Source organism: Bombina bombina, chromosome 8, assembly GCF_027579735.1.
Source record: "Bombina bombina isolate aBomBom1 chromosome 8, aBomBom1.pri, whole genome shotgun sequence".
In the NCBI taxonomy this organism is placed as follows: domain Eukaryota; kingdom Metazoa; phylum Chordata; class Amphibia; order Anura; family Bombinatoridae; genus Bombina; species Bombina bombina.
Genome location: NC_069506.1, coordinates 8059462 through 8081703, shown reverse-complemented (window position 1 = coordinate 8081703; position 22242 = coordinate 8059462). Strand labels below are relative to the sequence as shown.

The 22242-nt window shown below is 37.0% G+C and overlaps 1 protein-coding gene across 1 annotated transcript in view; it reads right to left on the bottom strand.

Annotated features, from left to right (window-relative positions):
- The window catches only part of ZBTB16 (zinc finger and BTB domain containing 16), a 197132-nt gene that overhangs the window by 173016 nt on the left and 1874 nt on the right, over positions 1 to 22242 (bottom strand). The window contains exon 2 of the mRNA XM_053690112.1: positions 12733 to 14030. Coding sequence (XP_053546087.1) covers positions 12733 to 13961 — 1229 coding nt within the window. The 5' untranslated portion in view covers positions 13962 to 14030. The remainder of the gene's footprint in view (positions 1 to 12732; positions 14031 to 22242) is intronic.

Here is a 22242-nt window from a genome sequence, read left to right as displayed (position 1 = left end):
GGAAACAAGTTAAAAAGCCAAACCATCACTTTTTAGATTACCTGCATATTCAGCTCAATAGCTTTACTTTTTAACACAAATAGAAGATGTGCGCTCCTCTCTCACCCCCCTCGAGCGGTTATCTTTGTTAATGGGGATCTGGCTTTTGAACGTTCACATGCAGCAGATTGACAGATAAAACAGACCACAAATTTATAGATGAAGCGATCAGACAAAGATAAAACAACACACCACAGACCATTGTGTATTACACAAGTGCAATGCTGTGATGCTCGCTTCTTATGTGAGGGACTTGTCAGACAAAAGGACAGCAAATCATACTATAGTGAGGGATTCTGAGATTTTCCCTGGCACCAGAAAAACAAAATAAGTCCAATTTAAGCTTTGGTTTAATAGTACCAGTGAGCCAAAATGTAGGGCATCTAAAGTTTCTGTAAGAAGAATATTCTGATGCTTAAATAAAGAAGAAAGAAGTGTAAGATTTTAAGAGTGCTGCCATGTTGTAATCTAGATTTCCCTTATCTAATCTCTTCTGCTGGGTACAATTAGGCACAGATATGAAAGTGTGCAAACAATGGCTGAGTGTTATATGTAAAGTTACTATCTCACAGTGTCTAAAGTATCATTATCAGCTCATTTCTGTTACTAACTGTCCTCAGCAGGGGATAGGAGATAAGACAGGATAACTAAGTTACAATACGTAGGTGCCCATTACTATATAGAAGCTTATGTAGGTGCCCATTACTATATAGAAGCAAATGGGGAGGGGCTACTTTTCAGTAAAAAAAAAAAAATGGATAAAAATAAATATTGAAAGTAAATTGCAAAGTTTATTTACTAAACAAACATTTTTAATTTAATATCCCGTGAAAAATATAAATTTCAATATATTTTTTTTTATTAATAAAACACACACACCTTATAGCAGAGATGTAACCTACAAACATGAGTGAATACTTAATTATTAAAAAAAACACAAATGTAAAAATAACAACCACGTGAAGACAGGATGACAGAAGCCAGGAACAGGAATAAATGAACGTAAAGGAGAGAGCAAGCTATGCAGGAAAAGGTTATAGCAGCATCTTAATCCGTGTACACAGACCCCCCTTCTTGCCAGATCTGGAAGCAATTAGAGACAGTTAAAGTGATCTGCTTGCCACTAAATTTAACCCCAAACAATCGCCAACTGGAGAATGTGCGTCTCCTAGGTATGTGCTTCTTAAATATTAAATACTTTATTGTAAAGTTATTGACAAGAATTTGGAAAATTCAGGCAAATCCTGGCATGTGACCCGTGTGGAATTAGACACCAATATTATTTGCATCAAGAGTTCCATTCTCTATCTGTAGTTTGGAAGAGAAACACTTTTCTATTTTGGTGACATACACCTGAGGCATATAAGCTCTGCCCACCCAGAAAGGCGCACATTAGCGTACGATTAGGTTCCAGCAAGCGGCTCGCGTGTTATCCCAAAAGGTTTATGTGCTCCGTGTGAGTAAAGCTACAGATTGCTCAGGGACCAGATGTGTTGCTTCCTGTCTGTGCCAATCAAACTAATAACTTGCCAGTCGCAAAGCCTGTAAGGCAAAGGGTGGCATATTGTGCACTCTCGCATAATACAACTCCCCTAAAAAGATATTTGGTGGATGCCAGTTTAGGTACCAAACACTAAATGTGATAGCAATGGCCTCTCCTTCAATGCACATTACAAAAACATTTCCTTCTTGCTGTGGTTGGAGTCTTCTCATACTCTCTGCCAAGAGCTCTCAGTATCACTGCCAGTCGCACAAGCGCCAGGTGTATAAATCCACGTCACGACGGAACCCACGCCCAGCAGCTACTGCTATATAAAAAGGGCCACTTTAAAAAAAAAAAATAATAATAATAATACTGACCATATATTTTGAGTAAAATAGTGAATCCCTTTTTAATTCCATAGATGCCAGAGGGAACTGCTATGCAATATACGGCACCAGTGGGTAAATAGACATAACATTAACCAATTGCTTTCCAAATTGGGTTACAAACTTTATAAAATAGCTGAGGTACGCGAGGATGAAAATGAATCTGTAATAAAAGATGGAAGAATCACTATAGTTTGTTACATTTATAAAAATCCTAATTTCTTACTAGTCTGGGACCAATGAAAATGTCCAGATCTAATATAATAATAATAATAATATAATAATAATAATATAATAATAATAATATAATAATATAATAATAATAATAATAATAATAATAAAATAATAATAATAATAATAATAATATAATAATAATAATAATAATAATAATAATAATAATAATAATAATAATAATAATAATATAATAATAATAATATAATAATAATAATAATAATATAATAATAATAATAATATAATATAATAATAACAATAATAATAACAATAACAATAATAATAATAATAATAATAATAATAATAATAATAATAATAATAATTAAAACCCAAGAAGTTTAGTTTGACAATTGCTGTGTTCTTCGTGCCACGGCTCCTGGAACAAAAAAACTCAATAAAAGGAGGTATTAGTCCTCACTTGTGTACAAACAATAAAATGTAATTTACTAAAGGAATGTAATCAGTTAACCCTTCCACCTCCCCTTTCCTAACAGCCCATAAATAAGTCACCTTAGCCTATTAGTGCTCCAATACAGGAGGCCGGGCCCCACACCCCAGGAGCCCCTGACAGGGCACTGGCAAAGGTTATGCAGCGCAGGTCAGCTCCGAGGGAAACCTTCATTTCCTGAGCTAGGCCAAGAGCAGGGGTAATGGGATGAGATGCAATCATGGGCCTGCACAAAAAGGAGGCTGGCTTCTATTAAAGGGCTGCGATACCAGGTGCCAATAATAAACACTCAAACCCAAAGGTTCTTTGCTACAAGTGATGGTTTCAGGGCTGGCATTAATCAGGAGTGTTAGCCCCTCACCCCACACTGTACTTAACCCTTTACATGCCGTGTAGATACCCCCAGTAATACTAGAGAGACAGAATGCATTCATTTATAATGAACAGAGCATCAGCTGAACACTTCATTTAAATATATATGTCAGGTGACTTGCTCACTTAAAGGGATAGTGTACACCAGTTCTCATTTAACTGCATGTAATAGACACTACTATAAAGGATAATATGCACAGATACTGATCTAAAAATTCCAGTATAAAACTTTTTTTTGTATTAAATAAAACACTTAGAAGCTCCCAGTTTAGCTGAAACACCCACTGAAAGTGGTTCTATAGCAAAAAAAAGCAGACACTACCCCGCTTTCTCTGCATATGAAATACTCTTTACACAAACAGGAGCAAGCTGGATAGGTAGACATCAGTATTCTCCTAAAACGTTGGGGCTTGGTTAGGAGTCTGAAAACCAGCGCAATGTTATTTAAAAATAAGCAAAAGTATACTTTTTTTTTTAAGCTGTATAGGCTAAATAAATGGATCATCTACAAAACATTTATGCAAAGGAAAATTTGAATGTATAATGTCCCTTTAAGCAAAATAAATGTATATTATCACAAACCCTATTTAGGATGGAAGGGGGAATTTAATTTCATTGATGATGAAACAAAGTCCAATCCACCACAAATGGTTAACTAAACAGATTAAAAAAAAAACAAAACATCATGATGCCATTTATAGGATTATTTTGCCAGTAGTTTATATCTGAATAGTGTTTTTTCTGAGGTCCATACTTCTGTATGTTGCCTTTTTTTCACCCGGCTAAATGCTACACAGAAGTGCACACGCATAAGATAACCCCCTGCAGAAGAACCTTTTTAAGGGGTGTATTCTTGAAACCCAGCAAATGTAAGATGTAAAGTATCACACAATCGCCCACCCATAGAGATATGACCCCTTTCCCCCGAAACACTGTCAATGTTTTAATCATTTTTCCTTATTTAAAAACTCTGTATTAACGAATAAACATTTTGTACTGCAACCAACTAAACTACTTCTGCAGTGGGGCCACTATAAAAAGTTCACACGCAGATGATACATACACCACCCATTAAACCATACCGATTGTCAGATATTATCATCATCAGGTTTTTGTAGAGCGCCAACAGGTTCCGCAGCGCTATGAACATAGGTGGTATATAAAAACAATTACAGGGATTAGATGGGGAGAGAGGGCCCTGCCGAGAGTTGCACTGTTGTAGTCGGCTCTTATGAAGGTGAACTACAAACAGCTGTGCTCATAGGCTTACATGCTATGGGGTTTAAGGGGAAAGCAGTGGAGATAGGAAGGTTAGTGTAGGTTGTAAGCGTCCCTGAATAGTAAAGTCTTTAGGGAGCACTTGAAGCTTTTAAACTAGGGGAGATTCTTGTGGAGCGAGGCAGAGAATTCCATAAGATGGGAGCCAGTCTGGATAAGTCCTGTAAACGGGAATGTGAGGAGGTAACAAGAGAGGAGGAGAGTAGGAGATCATGGGCAGAGCGAAGGGGATGGGAGGGAGAGTATCTAGAGACAAGGTCTGAGATGTAGGGGGGAGCAATGCAATTGAGGGCTTTGTGTGTCAGAGTGAGAATTTTGTGTTTGATCCTAGAGGCAAGAGGAAGCCAGTGAAGGGATTGGCAGAGAGGTGCAGCAGATGAAGAGCGACTAATGATATATTTTGGAGCTGAAGATTAAATATTTTGACTTTAATATGAAGGAATTGTCTCAGATATCATCTTCATTTATTGAATTTACATACAGTACCTCATTTCCCCCCAAAAAATAAGCAGTTTAAGCCTGTGAGCTAGATTTGTAACGTATACGTATACTAGTGCGGCACAAAATGGAGGGGACTGAAACACCACTCACTATGTCTGAAAGAACATATAGCTGATTTGTAATAGATGAGGGTTCCTTATCCACCGCCTTAATCGCTTAAGATTGTTGAATAGGAAATAAATATCAAATATGCAGAAAAGAAAGTTAGTAATTGTAAAATGGAACAGATTTGAGAGAATATGATGTAGTAAAATGGGGGAAATAACACCTCCGTGTAAATGTTGAGGGTTTTTTTCCTCTCTTGAATTTGTGGCCACAATTGCTGTTTAAAGAAAAAAAAAAAAAAAAAGAAGAAGGTGGGCGAAGGGAAGTGAGTATGGGGGGGGGGGGGAACAAAAGTTGCTGGTGTGAGGTTCGCAGATCTCGAGGAGCAGCAAAAAGATTTTCCAATACAGCCTCTATCGGTTTCCTTTAGTTAGTAAAGCTATAAAAAAAAAAAACTCTAACACCATTCAGTTCTTGTCTTTGAAGCATCTAAAAAAAAAGAGATTACTTCAAAAATGTATAACACGGTTTTCAAAAACTATATTTATTTTTCGGTTTATGAATACACTTGTTCAGGTAGCAGAAATGTGTCAACCGACAGAGCTGTTGTAATCCTCAGACACTAATCATTCAGTATCTGCTGCGCACAAGTCTGCATTTCCTGTACGTTTATAAAATCCCAATAGCTTTGCTTTAAAAAAATATTTTACATAAAACATATTGAAACCTATTTAACAGTTGCTCTATTACATAGAGGGAAAAATGTGCCTTTAACATGTATCTGTTTCATGAGGGGTTAATTACAAATTGCAACCTGGGCAGAAACCAATGGGGAGTGGTATTTATCAGTCAAGTGTTTTCTCAAACGTTATCTTTATTGGCCGTCTGATAAGGCCAGAGTGAATGATTTGGTTGACTCTGTAGCTGGGCAATTTCTTAAGCAAACAAGGATGTCAGTCAAAGGGGAAAGACGAGCAAAAAACACTATGAATTTTAGAGTCTACCCCAGTAGACTGACAGGACATACTGTACAACTGTGGTTCTTTTGGACCATAATCTTCTGGGCGGAGACTAACTGGACTGAGACATGACCTCTAGATGCAAAACCGTCTCAGCCAATGAGATTGTAAAGCTTTCTGGGGAGCAGACCTCTGTATCAATCGGTCCCATCTTATCTTTATCTACTGCATCCCATATACAGAGCTACGGAATCTGGTGCTGTGTTACAAATAAGGACAATATTTACAGAAAAAAACATTTTGGCTTTAGGTTAGCGCACCCAGTGGCATTATGGAAATTACCTCTTTTCCGGTGGCAATTGCTGTGGCCTTGACAATGTTGTGTCCAGGGAAACGTCATCACTGCTAGATTTTGGCAGCATTATTGCAGTGGTTTAGGGTAAAATTAGAAAAATGGCTTTTCATTAGTTGGTCATTGCATATTGTGGTCCCTTGAAAATTGGCCTGGTGTGCCGGAAGTCATGGTCAAAGCAACTGCACACAACTATAGAGCCCTTATTTTATGACCAGCAAATTGTGTTTGTTTGTATATTATACGTCTTATCAGAATGTATACTCTGCAGGTAAATACAGACTGGCAAGTCTAGGATTTCCCTATTGACATAATGTGACAAATTTCAATTTATTGTTTTTAAATTATATAAAACTAGGTTTGCAACAAAATTCTCAACATAAAAAAGGAACACATAACACACACTTCAATGGTTTATAAGCTGCAAATGTATTTAAAGCAGAGTATGCACCTGGAATAGTGTTTAGTGTGCTTGTTATTGAGGGACAAAAAAGAGGGGAGGGGGAGTCTTCCTTGGTGCCAAAAAATTTGTTGCAGGAAAAAAAAAAAAAAGACCCCCCCCCCCCACAACTTGATAGTGCCCAGTGCAGCCATAATGACGTTCTGGGTTTTGCAGAAAGAAAAAAAAACTTACAAGCAACACCCAGCAGTGATTCTGGGCATTTCCTAAACAGTTACTCACAATGCTGTGACAGAGGCACTGGCACCATTAGATCTATATTATAAATATTGTGACTATCACTACAAAATACACTAGCAGTTTAATCATATTAGAGACAAAAAACACAAACACCTTTTCACCTTTAGTCTCAGCATTAGTAATTTATATAATTTGTATGGTGGAGATAACGATGTAATGTGAAGTTAATTATTATTATACTCAGAGTCCGTAGCGCTAATAACTTAATATAAAAACTCACTGGCACATCCAACTTGACTATTGGTGCAGAACTTTTCTAAATATTACACAAAGTCTAATATTAGGCTACCAGTTTTGAACTACATAGTGATAAACAATTTCACATCTGGCCAGATAAAACAGTTTGTGTCTCAGATTATATTCACACTGATCTGAATACGATCCGGTTATATAGTAGCCTAGAAAATAAGACAGGTTGATCACAATATTTTATACATCACTGATAGGTGTAAATATGACTCCCAGCGGAATGTACTGTAGTACATATTGTACAGTAATTCATTCCACCTATAACAAGCAATTAACTTCTATACTATGAGTAATGGCTGAAAAGGCAACATGAACTGCCGAGAAATTCCTGGTTATTCAGGTACCACTTACATATTTGCAAAACCATATTCATAAAGTTTAAAGCAACTGGCTTAGTGATATTTAAATATTAATTACAAATTGAAGACTGTGACAGTTCAACATTTACATATAATTAAAAAAAAAAAATTAAAAGCACCACACCCCTGTATGGTTACACTGCATTTGGACAGATATACCATTTGGTTTGCCCAGTTAAGTCAGTTTTTATAACAAATTAGATGTAGCTTGAAATTTCCACTATCCCCAGGCAAGTAAAAAAATTGCAGCAGACAAGTTTGACTTTTCCAATCTTTAACATTGAGTGGACTAGTAACTTTCACTCTGGGCTATTGACTTTTAACCCCTGACTAGTAAACTATACCAGGGGTCAACAAATTGTTTAAAATATAGATGCAACTAAGAATATTTAGGAGCCAGTGGTAATATGTAATATGAGATATATATATATATATATATATACACACACACACACATACACACACACACAGTGCTTCACCAAATCATAAACCTAGAATTCTTCTCTGGCACTACATTTTTAGATAGATTCTAAAGTTACACACTCATTATCTAAATACAAGAACCATTACCTGGCACCTAAAGTTCCCAAATTTTCTGACTCCTAAATGAACATAAAAAGACCAGCATGCTATTTACACAAAACTATTTCAATGATTATTTGAAGCTTTGTTTGTTTTGAGATTAAATTACCGGCTACTTCACAAAAGGATTTGATGCAGACATTAAATAGGTGGAATTAATAAAGAGTACAGAATGTTACAGATGAGAACATTCCACACCCTGTACTGTACCTGTTCTCTGTCAGACACACCTAAAAACTTATGCACATGGCACAAGACTGCACGCTTCTGGGCTAACTCATGCTCATTGGCCAGTCGCTCCAGCAAGTACATTGTGTTCTGTGCGAGGGACAACACTCACGCTCGTGAAAAGCTTATGACATGATGTCACAAGCTGTACTGTACATCAGCAATGTTCTGCCAATTAATTACAGTTTCTACGCTACTGGGAAGGAATAGAAAAACAAATTAAGCGCCAAGTCATACCTGCTCCTTTGGAACATTAGATGTAATTGGCTAAATATAGAGTACCTATTGCACAAGGCCCAAATAGCTAACTTGGAATGATACACAAAACAATTTGGAGTTCACGGAACCATACAACAGATATTCCAGTATTGTTAAAGGGGTAAAACCAGCTACAAAAGCAGCCCCCAGTAGCTGTTGGCCAGATAATATTCTGAGCTGCCAACATAAGGACCAGCAAACTTATTTATTTAACAGTTTATATTAATAGAAAAGTAGAGAAAAAAAAAATACAATGCATATAAATATCATGTTAGAAAATGCAAGAATATTTGAAGTGAATGGAAATTCAGATAAAATCGGTGCCCGGTTTTTAATAATCCGATTAAAAAACAAGGGCACTTTAATTCATCAAAATTTACATTTCACTCGTTTTCTTCAAATACTTACCTTTTAATCCTGACAGCCGCTGCAGCGCTTCCTCCGCCTGTCGTAAGCCCTCTTCATTTCTGACGTATGAAGAGGCTTCCGACGGCCGGGGGGAATCGCTGGAGCGGCTGTGAAGATTAAAAAAAGGTAAGTATTTGAAGAAAACTAGTAAAATGTAAATTTTGATGAATTAAAGTGCCCTTGTTTTTAATAGGATTATTACACTGATTCATCTGAATTTACACTCACTTTAATAAAAACACTTTAAAATCTTCTCAATAAATATTCCAGCGTGCCGAAATCAAGCCAGCCTATGAAAATACCAGGCACGGCATAGCACAGCTTAATTTGACTAATTTGTGACCTCTCCTCCGTTGATGAACTAGGTGCTAGCGACAAATTGAAACCATTATCCGATTGGTTGTGCATCCGGTGACCTTTTGGAGACACGGACCAATCAGATCATGCATTAAAGGCCGAGGGTAGATACACTCCAGAGAGTTCTGTTCAGAGCCTCGAGCGCCGCACCCGCCTCTGGGAACCTAACCATGGGTTCCACCACCCCACAACGTGCTTTTAAAAAGGAACCCATGTGCGTTCACAAGCTTGGAACCCAGGTAGCCGTTTGGGATACGACATGAATAATTAGTATCACTGAGGGCTTAGGAATGATTATATATTCAAGTGCACTTTTCTTGCATAATCTAAAAAGTTGTAACATTTATATTGATGATTATTTATAAATCAAATTTTCAATTAATGAAATAGATTTTTTTGGGTTTACTCTCCCTTTAAAGGGTTTTATGAAATATAAATCCTCATCATTAAAGGGACACTGAACTCAAAATTTTTCTTTCGTGATTCAGATAGAGCATGCAATTTTAAACAATTTTCTAATTTACTCCTATTATCAATTTTTCTTCGTTCTCTTGCTATCTTTATATGAAAAAGGCATCTAAGCTTTTTTTCTTGGTTCAGAACTCTGGACAGCAGTTTTTGATTGGTGGATGCATTTATCCACCAATCAGCAAGGACAACCTAGGTTGTTCACCAAAAATGGGCCGGCATCTAAACTTACATTCTTGCATTTCATATAAAGATACCAAGAGAATAAAGAACATGTGATAATAGGAGTAAATTAGAAAGTTGCTTAAAATTTCATGCTCTATCTGAATCACAAAAGAAAACATTTGGGTTCAGTGTCCCTTTAAAGATACCAGGAGAAAAAAAAATGTCGGCTTAAAAGGTTTAGGTGGCTCCTACAAAATCAAATTGGTTCCAAGTTCTATATTTTATTACACCCGGACACTAACCCAATAGCTGAGAAGGATGTGAATCAAACCATCCCAGACAACAAACCGGCTGCATAGTAATGGTTGTTGGCAACACAAGGAGAATTGATTCATTATTTTTATGCTAGTTTTTGTGTGGCCCTCACTTTAACTAAATGTCTTCTTCTCCCCAATATATAAGGGGCAGGATTTAAACTGTTCTTTACCTTTATATGTGTGTATGATAAAGTGTTTCTCTCCTTCCTTTGCTGTAAAACATCTCTCGCTTTTGTTTTTACCGCACTTCCTAGAGACGGCTAATTCTGCCGCATGCTGCAGTTAACCTAGGGCAGCTACAGTCTAGACAGTGATTGTTTAGAGCAGTGCACAAACTTTACGAGAAGCGAGCAGGAAGGTGCTGCGTGGCACAGTTCTGTCTATAGCGGAGGTACAATTATAAGCTCATTATAATGTTCAGTTTGCTGCAGTAAATCTGTTTGTCACACCAGTATGGATCCCATGATGTCTATAAAACCCAGTCTTTTTACCTAATCTCAGAGATGATACTTCTCAGATATACAGTGGCGGTAAAAACAGATCCTATCTGACCAAACAGGATTGAGAAGCTTTGGAACGCAGGGGACCAGGTTTACTAAGAATGAAGAGGGTTGGGGAAAATGTAAAAAGGTTTCCCCATTTACTCTGGGGAGCTTTACAGGACTATTCTAGTGCAATAAGGACTTGCTTTAATATTGTTAGTGTAATTATAATACTAGCGATCGTGCAAGTCAACCCCACAAAGGAATTAAATACATAGATAGATAAAGCACAGCTCAAACACCACAAAGAACTGCTGTTACTAAGCGAAAACAGCTTGGTTGTGAGACAGGGGTTTAAACACATAGACGCTGCATCATTCGTGTTAAAATGACAGAACAGCCCATTAACCAATATGTGTAGTTAAACAGCTTTACTTCAAGTTGTTGTGATCAAGGGCACCAGTAAACCCTGGTCTAAAGAGACAGGCAACAGTTCTTGTACACAGGTCTGAATATTCTTATAAACAAGAATGAGCTACCGGGTTATTCCATGGTATTAAAGGGACATTAAACACTTTGAGATGGCGATATATATATACTGTATATACACACACATAAATAAAATAACCTCTGCAATATACTTTCATTATTTATTTTGTCGCCTTTGCCTGTAATTCCATTCTGAAATTGTGAGCTTTTCAGTTCCTGTTAGAAATGGAAGTGCAGAACTCTGTTAAATCCAGCACAACCATTGGCTGCACACTCTAGTGACCTATGTATAACTGTCCCTAATTGGCCCCAGCAGAGAAGGTAACTTAAGTTACAATATGGCAGCTCCCATTGTTTTATAGACACTAAAACGTTACACTTATTATGTCAATATTCAAGCAGCTAATGAAAATTTAAAAAAATACATCTACATGTTATTCTTAGACTAATCTTTTCTTGGCCTGAATCATTCTATCTAGCAGGATCAGTGCCTGGGTAGGCCATGCTGATTGGTGGCTAAATGCAGCCACCAATCACCATCCAGTGTGCTGAACAAAAGATATTAGACCAGTTACTAAGCTTACATTCCTGCTTTTTCAAATAAAGATACCAAGACAACAAAGGAAATTTGAAAATAGGAATTAGAAAGTTGCTGCTTTATCTGAATCATAAAATAAAACAAATTTGGTTCAGTATCCCTTTAAGCCTAACAAATGGAGTTTTCTCGCCTGTACTTTTATTACAACAAAGCATTTTATTTGTCAACAAATTCCTATAAAGAGCTGATCCAGTTCTACTGCAGATGAGGATACGGCAAATGAGAAGCATACGCGTGTATGCCCCAAGAACTGGCCATATCCTCATCTAGTGCAAAATGAAGGAGCATTTTATTTTTACACTACCTTACTACTTTACCATTAAGCATAGATAAATTTACCTAATAAATCCTCATGGTTGTGGGGCGGGGCTATTGTTTACCAATAAAACCATAACAATGGTCCTCATCAGTTGTATAAACACATAACATGTTTAACCCTTTCCCGTCTGGACTAAATTGTCTACATCGGAACGAAGTTGTGATGTAAACAAATTGAAATCACGCGTTCGTTCATGGCTTGACTTCAATGATGGGACATCCTCCAGCCTGCTACCAAGCCGCTATGGCTTCAGGAGAGCCAAAATGGCTAGGACGTTCCATGCCGTCCTAATGGTGCTAAAGCCAGCGCAGCATGAAACGTCCTAACAGCAGGAAAGTGTTAATTCAGTACTGTGTGTTGCTATGCAGAGTGAAAGCCACTATACACAGAGCATAAACAATAAATGCAAAATAAAAACACAATGCAAAGCACTTAGTTTGAATCTCAAATGAGTAGTAGATTTTTTTTCTGACAAATGTCAGTTTAATTTCCTTGCTAATTCATCATGTGACAGCCATCAGCAAATACACTTATATATCTTAGATGAATCTCGCACACGCTCAGTAAGAGCTGGTGCCTCAGAAAGTATGCATATACAAAAAAGCTTGTGCACACTTAGATAATGGAATTGAAATGGACATCACCCATGCAGTTCTTACCTGTGATGTTCAATTGAGTCATTATCTGGAAGATTTGCCCCACAAACACTGCATCGTTCAGTGAGATTTCGAACATCATTCTTCATTCCAGCTGCAATTTCACCCAATTTATTGAACAGCTCCCTCTGAATGAAGCCTTGTGGAAGAAGTCCTCCATATGCACTGAAGTCCATGGATACCGCCAGTGCTGGCTGCATGTGAAGGGCAGACGCCATGGAGGTTGGCACACCGATCATAGAGTCTCCCTTGTGATTTGGGAATGCAGAGAAGACACTAAGAGGTTTCTCTGCTTGGGACATAGCATGTTCTGCCGCAAGTTGAAAGCTTTGACCTAACTCAGGTGCTTGGTCAGGAGCACTCTCGTCACGACCAATATGAAGGTCTCGAGCACTCGTGATAACACTGCTGCGAGTTGGAGTTCCAGGGCTCTCTTTACTTTTGTCATCAGATTTGTCCCCACCAGAGATACTGGACTCATTTGTTGGACTGTTCTGGTTGGTGACCTCATCAACCTGCATAACCTCTGTCTTCACCTCAGAGACACCTTGGAGCCTATTTGTGGAGTGCAAGTCTAGTGCATTTTGTTGCAATGCCCCTTGGAGCAATGACTGGCCAATGGTCATCAAGCTATCTACAGCAGCTTTTGTAGGGCTCATGCCTGAAAGTCCATAAGATGTTGACACTGATGGACTCTGATCCACCAAACTCTGGTTTCCCAAGCTAGCATAGCCACTCTCTTCACTGGAATGCTTTGTGTTCAACATATTTTTAATGAACCTCGCCTTCCTATCTTCTTCATCTTCCATGGACCTATCTCCTGAGCAAAGTTCTCCATCATTCTCTTCAGAAGCTTGGATGGTCTCCAAGATCTTGAGACATTGCTCTTCCAAATACTCAATTTCTAGTATTTCTGCTGCATACAGCAGATCATCCAAATCCTCCACCTTTGCCTGCAGAGTGGCAGTGTAAGCATATTCCAAAATTTGTTGAAAGGTCTTTGGTGACAAAAAGTCCAATGTGTAATGCTGGCTACTTCGATGGAACAGAATCTCAAACATTTTACTCGTACAAGCTAAAACTGTCCTATGGGCATGAAACTCTTGAGAGTCAACCATTATCACTACATCACAAAGGGTCCCCGACAATCTCATTTGGTTGGCTTTAAGCAGAAGCCCCGTGGGGTGGTTGGGGTTCTGCAGCTGTATCATACCCATATTAGTCAAATCCATAATGCTCCTGAGGTCTAGTCATTAGGCTGTCCGTCTCTTATGGTGAGCCACTATCAGGAACTAGATGACCTATGGATACAAAGAAAAAAATACATAGATTAAACAATAATACTACACAACTAAATTAGAGCTGCTTATTAAGATTCACACTGGTTTAACTTTCTAATTTATTTATATATCAGTTTTCCTTTGTTCTCTTGGTATCTTTTTTTTGTAAAGCAGGGACGTAAAGCTCAGGAGTGTGCTCGTGTCTGGAGCACTATATGGCAGCAGTTTTGAAAGAATGTTATCCATTTGCAGGAGTACTAAATAGCAGCACTATTCCCTGCCATGAAGTGCTCCAGACACCAACCTATGTGTCTCTTTAAAGGGACAGTCTAGGCCAAAATAAACTTTCATGATTCAGATAGAGCATGTAATTTTCCAATTTACTTTTATCACCAATTTTGCTTTGTTCTCTTGGTATTCTTAGTTGAAAGCTTAACCTAGGAGGTTCATGTGCTAATTTCTTAGACCTTGAAGCCCACCTCTTTCAGATTGCATTTTAACAGTTTTTCACATATTTCATATAGATAACTTCACGTGCATGAGCACAGTGTTATCTGGGAGCAGGCACTGATTGGCTAGACTGCAAGTCTGTCAAAAGAACTGAAAAAAGGGGCAGTTTGCAGAGGCTTAGATACAAGATAATCACAGAGGTTAAAAGTATATTAATATAACTGTGTTGGTTATGCAAAACTGGGGAATGGGTAATAAAGGGATTATCTATCTTTTAAAACAATAAAATTTCTGGTGTAGACTGTCCCTTTAACAAACAATACTAAGGGAATGAAGCAAATTTAATAGAAGTAAAAATTGGAATTTTTTTCAAGTATATGCTCTGCTTGAATCACAAAAGAGAAACTTTGGGTTTTCTATGCCTTTAAATAAAACATGTTGAGATCTGGGCATATCCTAAAAGGGCTGATTTAAGTAAAAATAGTTTGCATATAAAAAAAAAATGTTTATTTAAAAAAATACTTGCTAGCAATTTTTAATTTTCAAAAACAAACAAAATTAGTAACATAGCTATGCTGCCTGGAGCAGTCTGATTCACCCCCTATCAGTGCTTAGCATCAGACACACAGGCATTGTATTTTAACTGAGATCACAGCGTCTTATTTGCTTCTAGGCAGCTCCAGCAGATAATGAGTGTTAAAGTCTTGCATTCTACCAAACAAAGATAGATATAGATACAGCCATAGAAGGAATTGTGTAGGGGGAGTTAGAGCTGTACAATTCAGAAACCTAAAAGAAAGGGTTAATGGCGAGGCACTGCAGTATAAATTTGCAGGTAAAGTACAGATTATATTTTGTCTCTATTCCAACTTGTTTTATGTCCCTTTAACTAACCCAATTGGTCACAAGAAGAGACACAAATTACAGATAACTAAGACAGGCCAACTTTTAAAGTATTTCCCTTTTAGGGATGTTTGAGCCAATTGACATAAAATGGATTATGAAACAAATCTTGTAGACATATTCTATGTACAATAAGAAGGAAGGAATTGTATCTAAAGGCTTGCGAAGCAATAGGACGCTCTATTAGGCAAGTCTGAAGATTAGAGTTGGTGTACGATTTCCTGTTAAAAGGTACAGTAGCAGTGCAAACCTACAGGAGTTCATTTGTGCTGTTACAAATGGCTTAGATGTGCAATTTTACACTAATCACAGTCTCATAAGGGATATCGGTACCACAGACCCAGCAATAATAAAAACAAATGCTACAACATTCTAAAAAGGTAAAGTTATCAGACCATCTATTCAGCAATTAAAGTGAAAAAGGCAAATAGTTCTGCATCCCTACAATACAAGCTGGACCGAACCTACAGCTAAAGCAGGAATATGCTCGGCTATCAAGCTTTTTCATGAGGGGGTCACACTGGTCCAGCAATTGAAAAACAATTCTATTTACACATTTTAGTAGTTTAAAGGGACACTGAACCCAAATTGTTTCTCTTTCGTGATTCAGAGAGAGCATGCAATGTTAATCACCTTTCTAATTTACTCCTATTATCTATTTTTCTTCGTTCTCTTGCTCTCTTTATTTGAAAAAGCTAAGGAGCCAGACAATTTTTGGTTCAGACCACAGGACAGCACTTGTTTATTGGTGAGTGAATGTATCCACCAATAAGCAAGAACAACCCAGGTTGTTTACCAAAAATGGGCCAGCATCTAAACTTACATTCTTGCTTTTCAAATAAAGATACCAAGAGAATGAAGAAAATTTGACAATAGAAGTAAATTAGAACGTTGCCCTATCTGAATCACGAAAGAAAAAAAATGTAAGTTTAGTGTCCCTTTAATCAAAATGGGGGGGGGGGAGGAAGAATATATTTTCAACAAACAAAATGTATCAAGTAAAGTCCCATGAACATACAAACCGATATGCATATCCCATATTAACATAAAAATACAGAACACAAAGCCATTTGCAAAGAAGAGAGAAAAGGTGTGTGTTGTAAATGGTGAATGGTAAAGGGAGTAGTGATGTTCCAAATAAACACACACATTCAGTACAGGCTCTAAACCTTAAAGGGACGGTACACTGTAAAATTGTTTTTCCATTACGACTTGTTATACCAGCTGCAGAGTATAAAATGTATGAGAATTAGCATTTTCAGGTTTATTTGTGTATATGAAGTAGCTGGTTTTGTGCTTTTAAACCACAGCCTATTACAATGGGTTGAGCTTCAGGTTATATCAGATCTCGTTATGTTATCAATTTGTGTACACACAATTGCTTCCTTATCTTATATTTGTCTGGAAAACTAAAGCTCAATACATAGAGAGAACAATGGAAAATTATCATTTCTTAACTATCCTGCACCCCGATGGGAGTGTAATTTCTTCTGCTGGCTGTGTTTACTTAGGCTATTAAATAGCTGAGACTCCAGTATCAAAACTTTCAGTATAGGTTGAGAAATCACAAGCTAAATCAACTATTTCAAAAGGTCAAAATAGGGGTAAAGGAGCTATTTGTTAACAATTTAATACACTCCAGCAGGTAAAAGGTATGATTAAGAACAATTTAAATGGGAGACATTTTTTGGGTGAACTGTCCCTTTAACTATGTCACACATCAATCAACAAAACCAAATAGAACCTTAATACAACTGTAAAATAATATACTATTGGCTGTTAATGTGATAATCCTCTATGTACTTCTGTACAGACCATGATATAGATTTGTTAGCATACTGAGATGTATTATGTGCTACCTGCTAGTGGTGATTGTCTATGTGTACAGACAGACAGACAGACCATGATATAGATTTGTTAGCATACTGAGATGTATTCTGTGCTACCTGCTAGTGATGATTGTCTATGTGTACAGACAGACAGACCATGATATAGATTTGTTAGCATACTGAGATGTATTCTGTGCTACCTGCTAGTGGTGATTGTCTATGTGTACAGACAGACAGACCATGATATAGATTTGTTAGCATACTGAGATGTATTCTGTGCTACCTGCTAGTGGTGATTGTCTATGTGTACAGACAGACAGACCATGATATAGATTTGTTAGCATACTGAGATGTATTCTGTGCTACCTGCTAGTGGTGATTGTCTATGTGTACAGACAGACAGACCATGATATAGATTTGTTAGCATACTGAGATGTATTCTGTGCTACCTGCTAGTGATGATTGTCTATGTGTACAGACAGACCATGATATACGGTAGATTTGTTAGCATACTGAGATGTATTCTGTGCTACCTGCTAGTGGTGATTGTCTATGTGTACAGACAGACAGACAGACCATGATATAGATTTGTTAGCATACTGAGATGTATTCTGTGCTACCTGCTAGTGGTGATTGTCTATGTGTACAGACAGACAGACAGACCATGATATAGATTTGTTAGCATACTGAGATGTATTCTGTGCTACCTGCTAGTGATGATTGTCTATGTGTACAGACAGACAGACCATGATATAGATTTGTTAGCATACTGAGATGTATTCTGTGCTACCTGCTAGTGGTGATTGTCTATGTGTACAGACAGACAGACCATGATATAGATGTGTTAGCATACTGAGATGTATTCTGTGCTACCTGCTAGTGGTGATTGTCTATGTGTACAGACAGACCATGATATAGATTTGTTAGCATACTGAGATGTATTCTGTGCTACCTGCTAGTGGTGATTGTCTATGTGTACAGACAGACAGACCATGATATAGATTTGTTAGCATACTGAGATGTATTCTGTGCTACCTGCTAGTGGTGATTGTCTATGTGTACAGACAGACAGACCATGATATAGATTTGTTAGCATACTGAGATGTATTCTGTGCTACCTGCTAGTGGTGATTGTCTATGTGTACAGACAGACAGACCATGATATAGATTTGTTAGCATACTGAGATGTATTCTGTGCTACCTGATAGTGGTGATTGTCTATGTGTACAGACAGACAGACCATGATATAGATGTGTTAGCATACTGAGATGTATTCTGTGCTACCTGATAGTGGTGATTGTCTATGTGTACAGACAGACCATGATATAGATTTGTTAGCATACTGAGATGTATTCTGTGCTACCTGCTAGTGGTGATTGTCTATGTGTACAGACAGACAGACAGACAGACCATGATATAGATTTGTTAGCATACTGAGATGTATTCTGTGCTACCTGCTAGTGGTGATTGTCTATGTGTACAGACAGACAGACCATGATATAGATTTGTTAGCATACTGAGATGTATTCTGTGCTACCTGCTAGTGGTGATTGTCTATGTGTACAGACAGACAGACCATGATATAGATTGGTTAGCATACTGAGATGTATTCTGTGCTACCTGCTAGTGGTGATTGTCTATGTGTACAGACAGACCATGATATAGATTTGTTAGCATACTGAGATGTATTCTGTGCTACCTGCTAGTGGTGATTGTCTATGTGTACAGACAGACCATGATATAGATTTGTTAGCATACTGAGATGTATTCTGTGCTACCTGCTAGTGGTGATTGTCTATGTGTACAGACAGAACATAAATGTTGTAAAAATTCCATGCACCTGAAAACAGATAATACTTCCCTAAAACAGGTAACTTTTGGAGAGGAGACTGAAAGGGTTTCTGCCATACTGTACAAGGACTAAGGTTTGTGCTTAAATATCTATCTGCAAAGCAGCAGAGCTCACAGCAAGCTGCTATACAAAGACTACAGCTTCTAACACAAATAAAGTCCCGTTAAATTGCTTATATACATAAACTCCCAGATAATCTATTCCCCCTCTATAAGGGGGTGCAACGGACAGTAGAAGACACAGCCAGGGTGGTTATTGTCTCAGTTCTCACTTCCAAGCTAGTTGTGGTCATAAACACAGGTTAAGGTTACTCTTTAACAAAAGACCATGAAGGCTGGAAGGATGTTTTATTGTAGATATCAGGATTTAGCACACCGCACATCACAGGGTCTGAGAGACATAAAAATACATTCACACTAAGGGGATGAACTCAATGTTACAATAAAAACACAATCAAGCACACAATATCTTATCACTTACTGGTATCTGGATATTGGTTTGTTCCTAAAAGCTTACAATCTAATAAAAAAAAACAGTTATCGCAGCTCAGTCCAGAAGACCACACACAATTTGGTAGAAGAAATGTTTCCAAATAGCTCTATATAAAAATATAGGATAACACGTTCCTTGCACCCCACCAACAAAAGTAAACTGTTGCTACTTAACCATAAGCCATCCTACAGCCTTTAACCATTTACAGACCACACCCTAGTTTTTATAATCATATTTGCAACTCTGCTAATCAATACATTAGGTTTTTAAATTATAGTGGAACTTAATCTTAGGTTCAGATGACAGCATGTGTACCACATACACACACTATATATTATTTTGTTTAACACACATACATACACACCTCACAGAGATTGCTGTATCAACATGTTAAACTTCCGATTGATTTAAAAAGAAAAATGACCCTCTCTGGCATTCACCTGCTGCACTACTGTACAAATCCACATTATTTTTCAAGAGAGCAGAACCATAAAAAAAAAAAACATAAAAAAAAAAACAACCACACCAACATGTGGATAAGCTGTTGATCAACAATTCTGGAGATTCATTTAAAATAAAAATAAAAAAACTGACAAAATACATATTTTTTGCAAACAACAAAAATCCAGTCACATCACAACCCTGATTAACTACAAAACAACTTCTAAATGGTCAGTTATTTCCTTGCCCAGAAGAAGAAAGACACAGGAATGAAATACTTTTGAACTATTAAGAACAAAATGAATTGAAATAGAGGTTAGCGCTAACATCCAGCTGAGATAGAATTGAGCTGAAAATACAAACGTCTCTCCAGGGAGACGGCAAATAAAGGATTATTACTAACAAATTCATTAGCTCTAGAAAACCCAGACTTGAGGATACAAACACATATATGCTGCAGCCTAAACTTTACTAAACTAACAACAAGAAGATATAAAAAAACAGACCAGATAAATGTATATAAATCAGGATAAGAGTTAAGAAAACAGACCCCACAAAAGCTGCCAGTCCTATTGTGTGGCAAAAGGCGGAATGTTTTTGTCTCTTGCGAAGCAGAAAGCAGTTTTACAGTGTGGGGGTCAGAGGGATAAATACAGATCAGTAAAAAGCACCAAATAAACCCAAGCTCTTAACTGTGATGTCACCCGGGGAAAAAAACAAATATTCCTTTAGCATTTTAACATACCTTGACATAGGTTTAAAAAGCAAACACCTGCACAGCTTATCAATCAGTGTATAAGATAATACAGAGTAATTGATCACTGATTGTAAGAGAGCTGTCTACAATAATAGACCTAAGACAGAAAGGGGAAAAAAATACAGTGTTACACTTAATTTATGGAGTGTTAAAATATGGGTTACAGTTTACTCCTATCCATAAAAGCCTTCTGTTTTTGTCTACTTTTATGCATGTGTAAGCATTTCATAGATGAAACTGATAGGGATCTGCTTTAAAAATAAATAAATAAATCTTAAACAAAAATGTTTTGCTAAATAAAAATGCAGCTTGCAAAACTCAAAACCAATGATCCTAAAAAGATTGCAACAACTATGTGCAATGTTATATGTGAAAAAAGAGAGACTATTTGCATGAAAGAAAGGAAAGAATCATCATTTCATTTGTGAATGTGTTTGTTTTCTTTGGCCAGGGGGGAAGGAAAGATACCCATTGACAGAACAAAGCTGCTTTTGATGAGTTGGAAGGGTTAATTAGTCAACTATTAAAAGTCCTTTATCAGTTGTGTATTGCAAAGACCTAGTTCCCTTTAAATCCCAGGCTGATCAAGTTTTTGGAAAATATACAGTGAAGCATCTATAGATATAAAGATCTGACCCTATGCAGATTAACCCCCAAACTGAAGAAACAGAGGGTGAATGTTTAAAGAGGCAGGACTGAGAGCCTAATAAGTGAAACAAAAACAGTAAAATGTCTAACAATAAAACAATGCATATTCCCATTACAGTGCATTTTATTACAACATTATAGAATAAAGGGTTTGATACAGATATATTCATGGAAATATATACTTTTAAATGTGCATCTTAAAGAAGATGTTTACATATTTTACAGAACAATCTTTATTCTATACTGATACAGCTTCACACTAAACAAAGATCAGATTGTAAGTAAAACAATGCATTTAATGAAGTTCTACATCCACCATGTTGCTTATGAGACAAAAAATACAAATGAAGCACAAATTTAAGAAAAAACAGAAATTCTTCATCTAAACACTATAATTAATATTAGTTAACAGTCGCTTTGTTTTACAATATAGAGAATACTTTTTTCCTGTTTCTTTAATGATGCATTTTGCTCAGACAAAAAATGCAAATGAATCAATACCCTAGAATACTTTAAAATTCAACAGATGAATACAAAAGGCAGACATCATATTGATGTAGTAATCTAACTCACCAACTACAATTCTCCATTGCTCTTTAAACAGAGTCAGTGAAGTGTATGAGAGACACAATCTGACACTTTTTTATATAAAAAAAAGGCAAAACATTTTCAGCCCTTTTGCTGTTTTATTGCACAGACATAAACAAGTCATAATTATGCGTGCCACATTTCGCTGTCCCCTTTATTGGTCTCAGCACTGCCATCCACAGCATCAAACAGGAGAAATCCAAATATGAATTACAGCAGCTCGGTGCACTGCATAATATAATAGTCTGATCCTTCGTATATAAAATAAGCTAT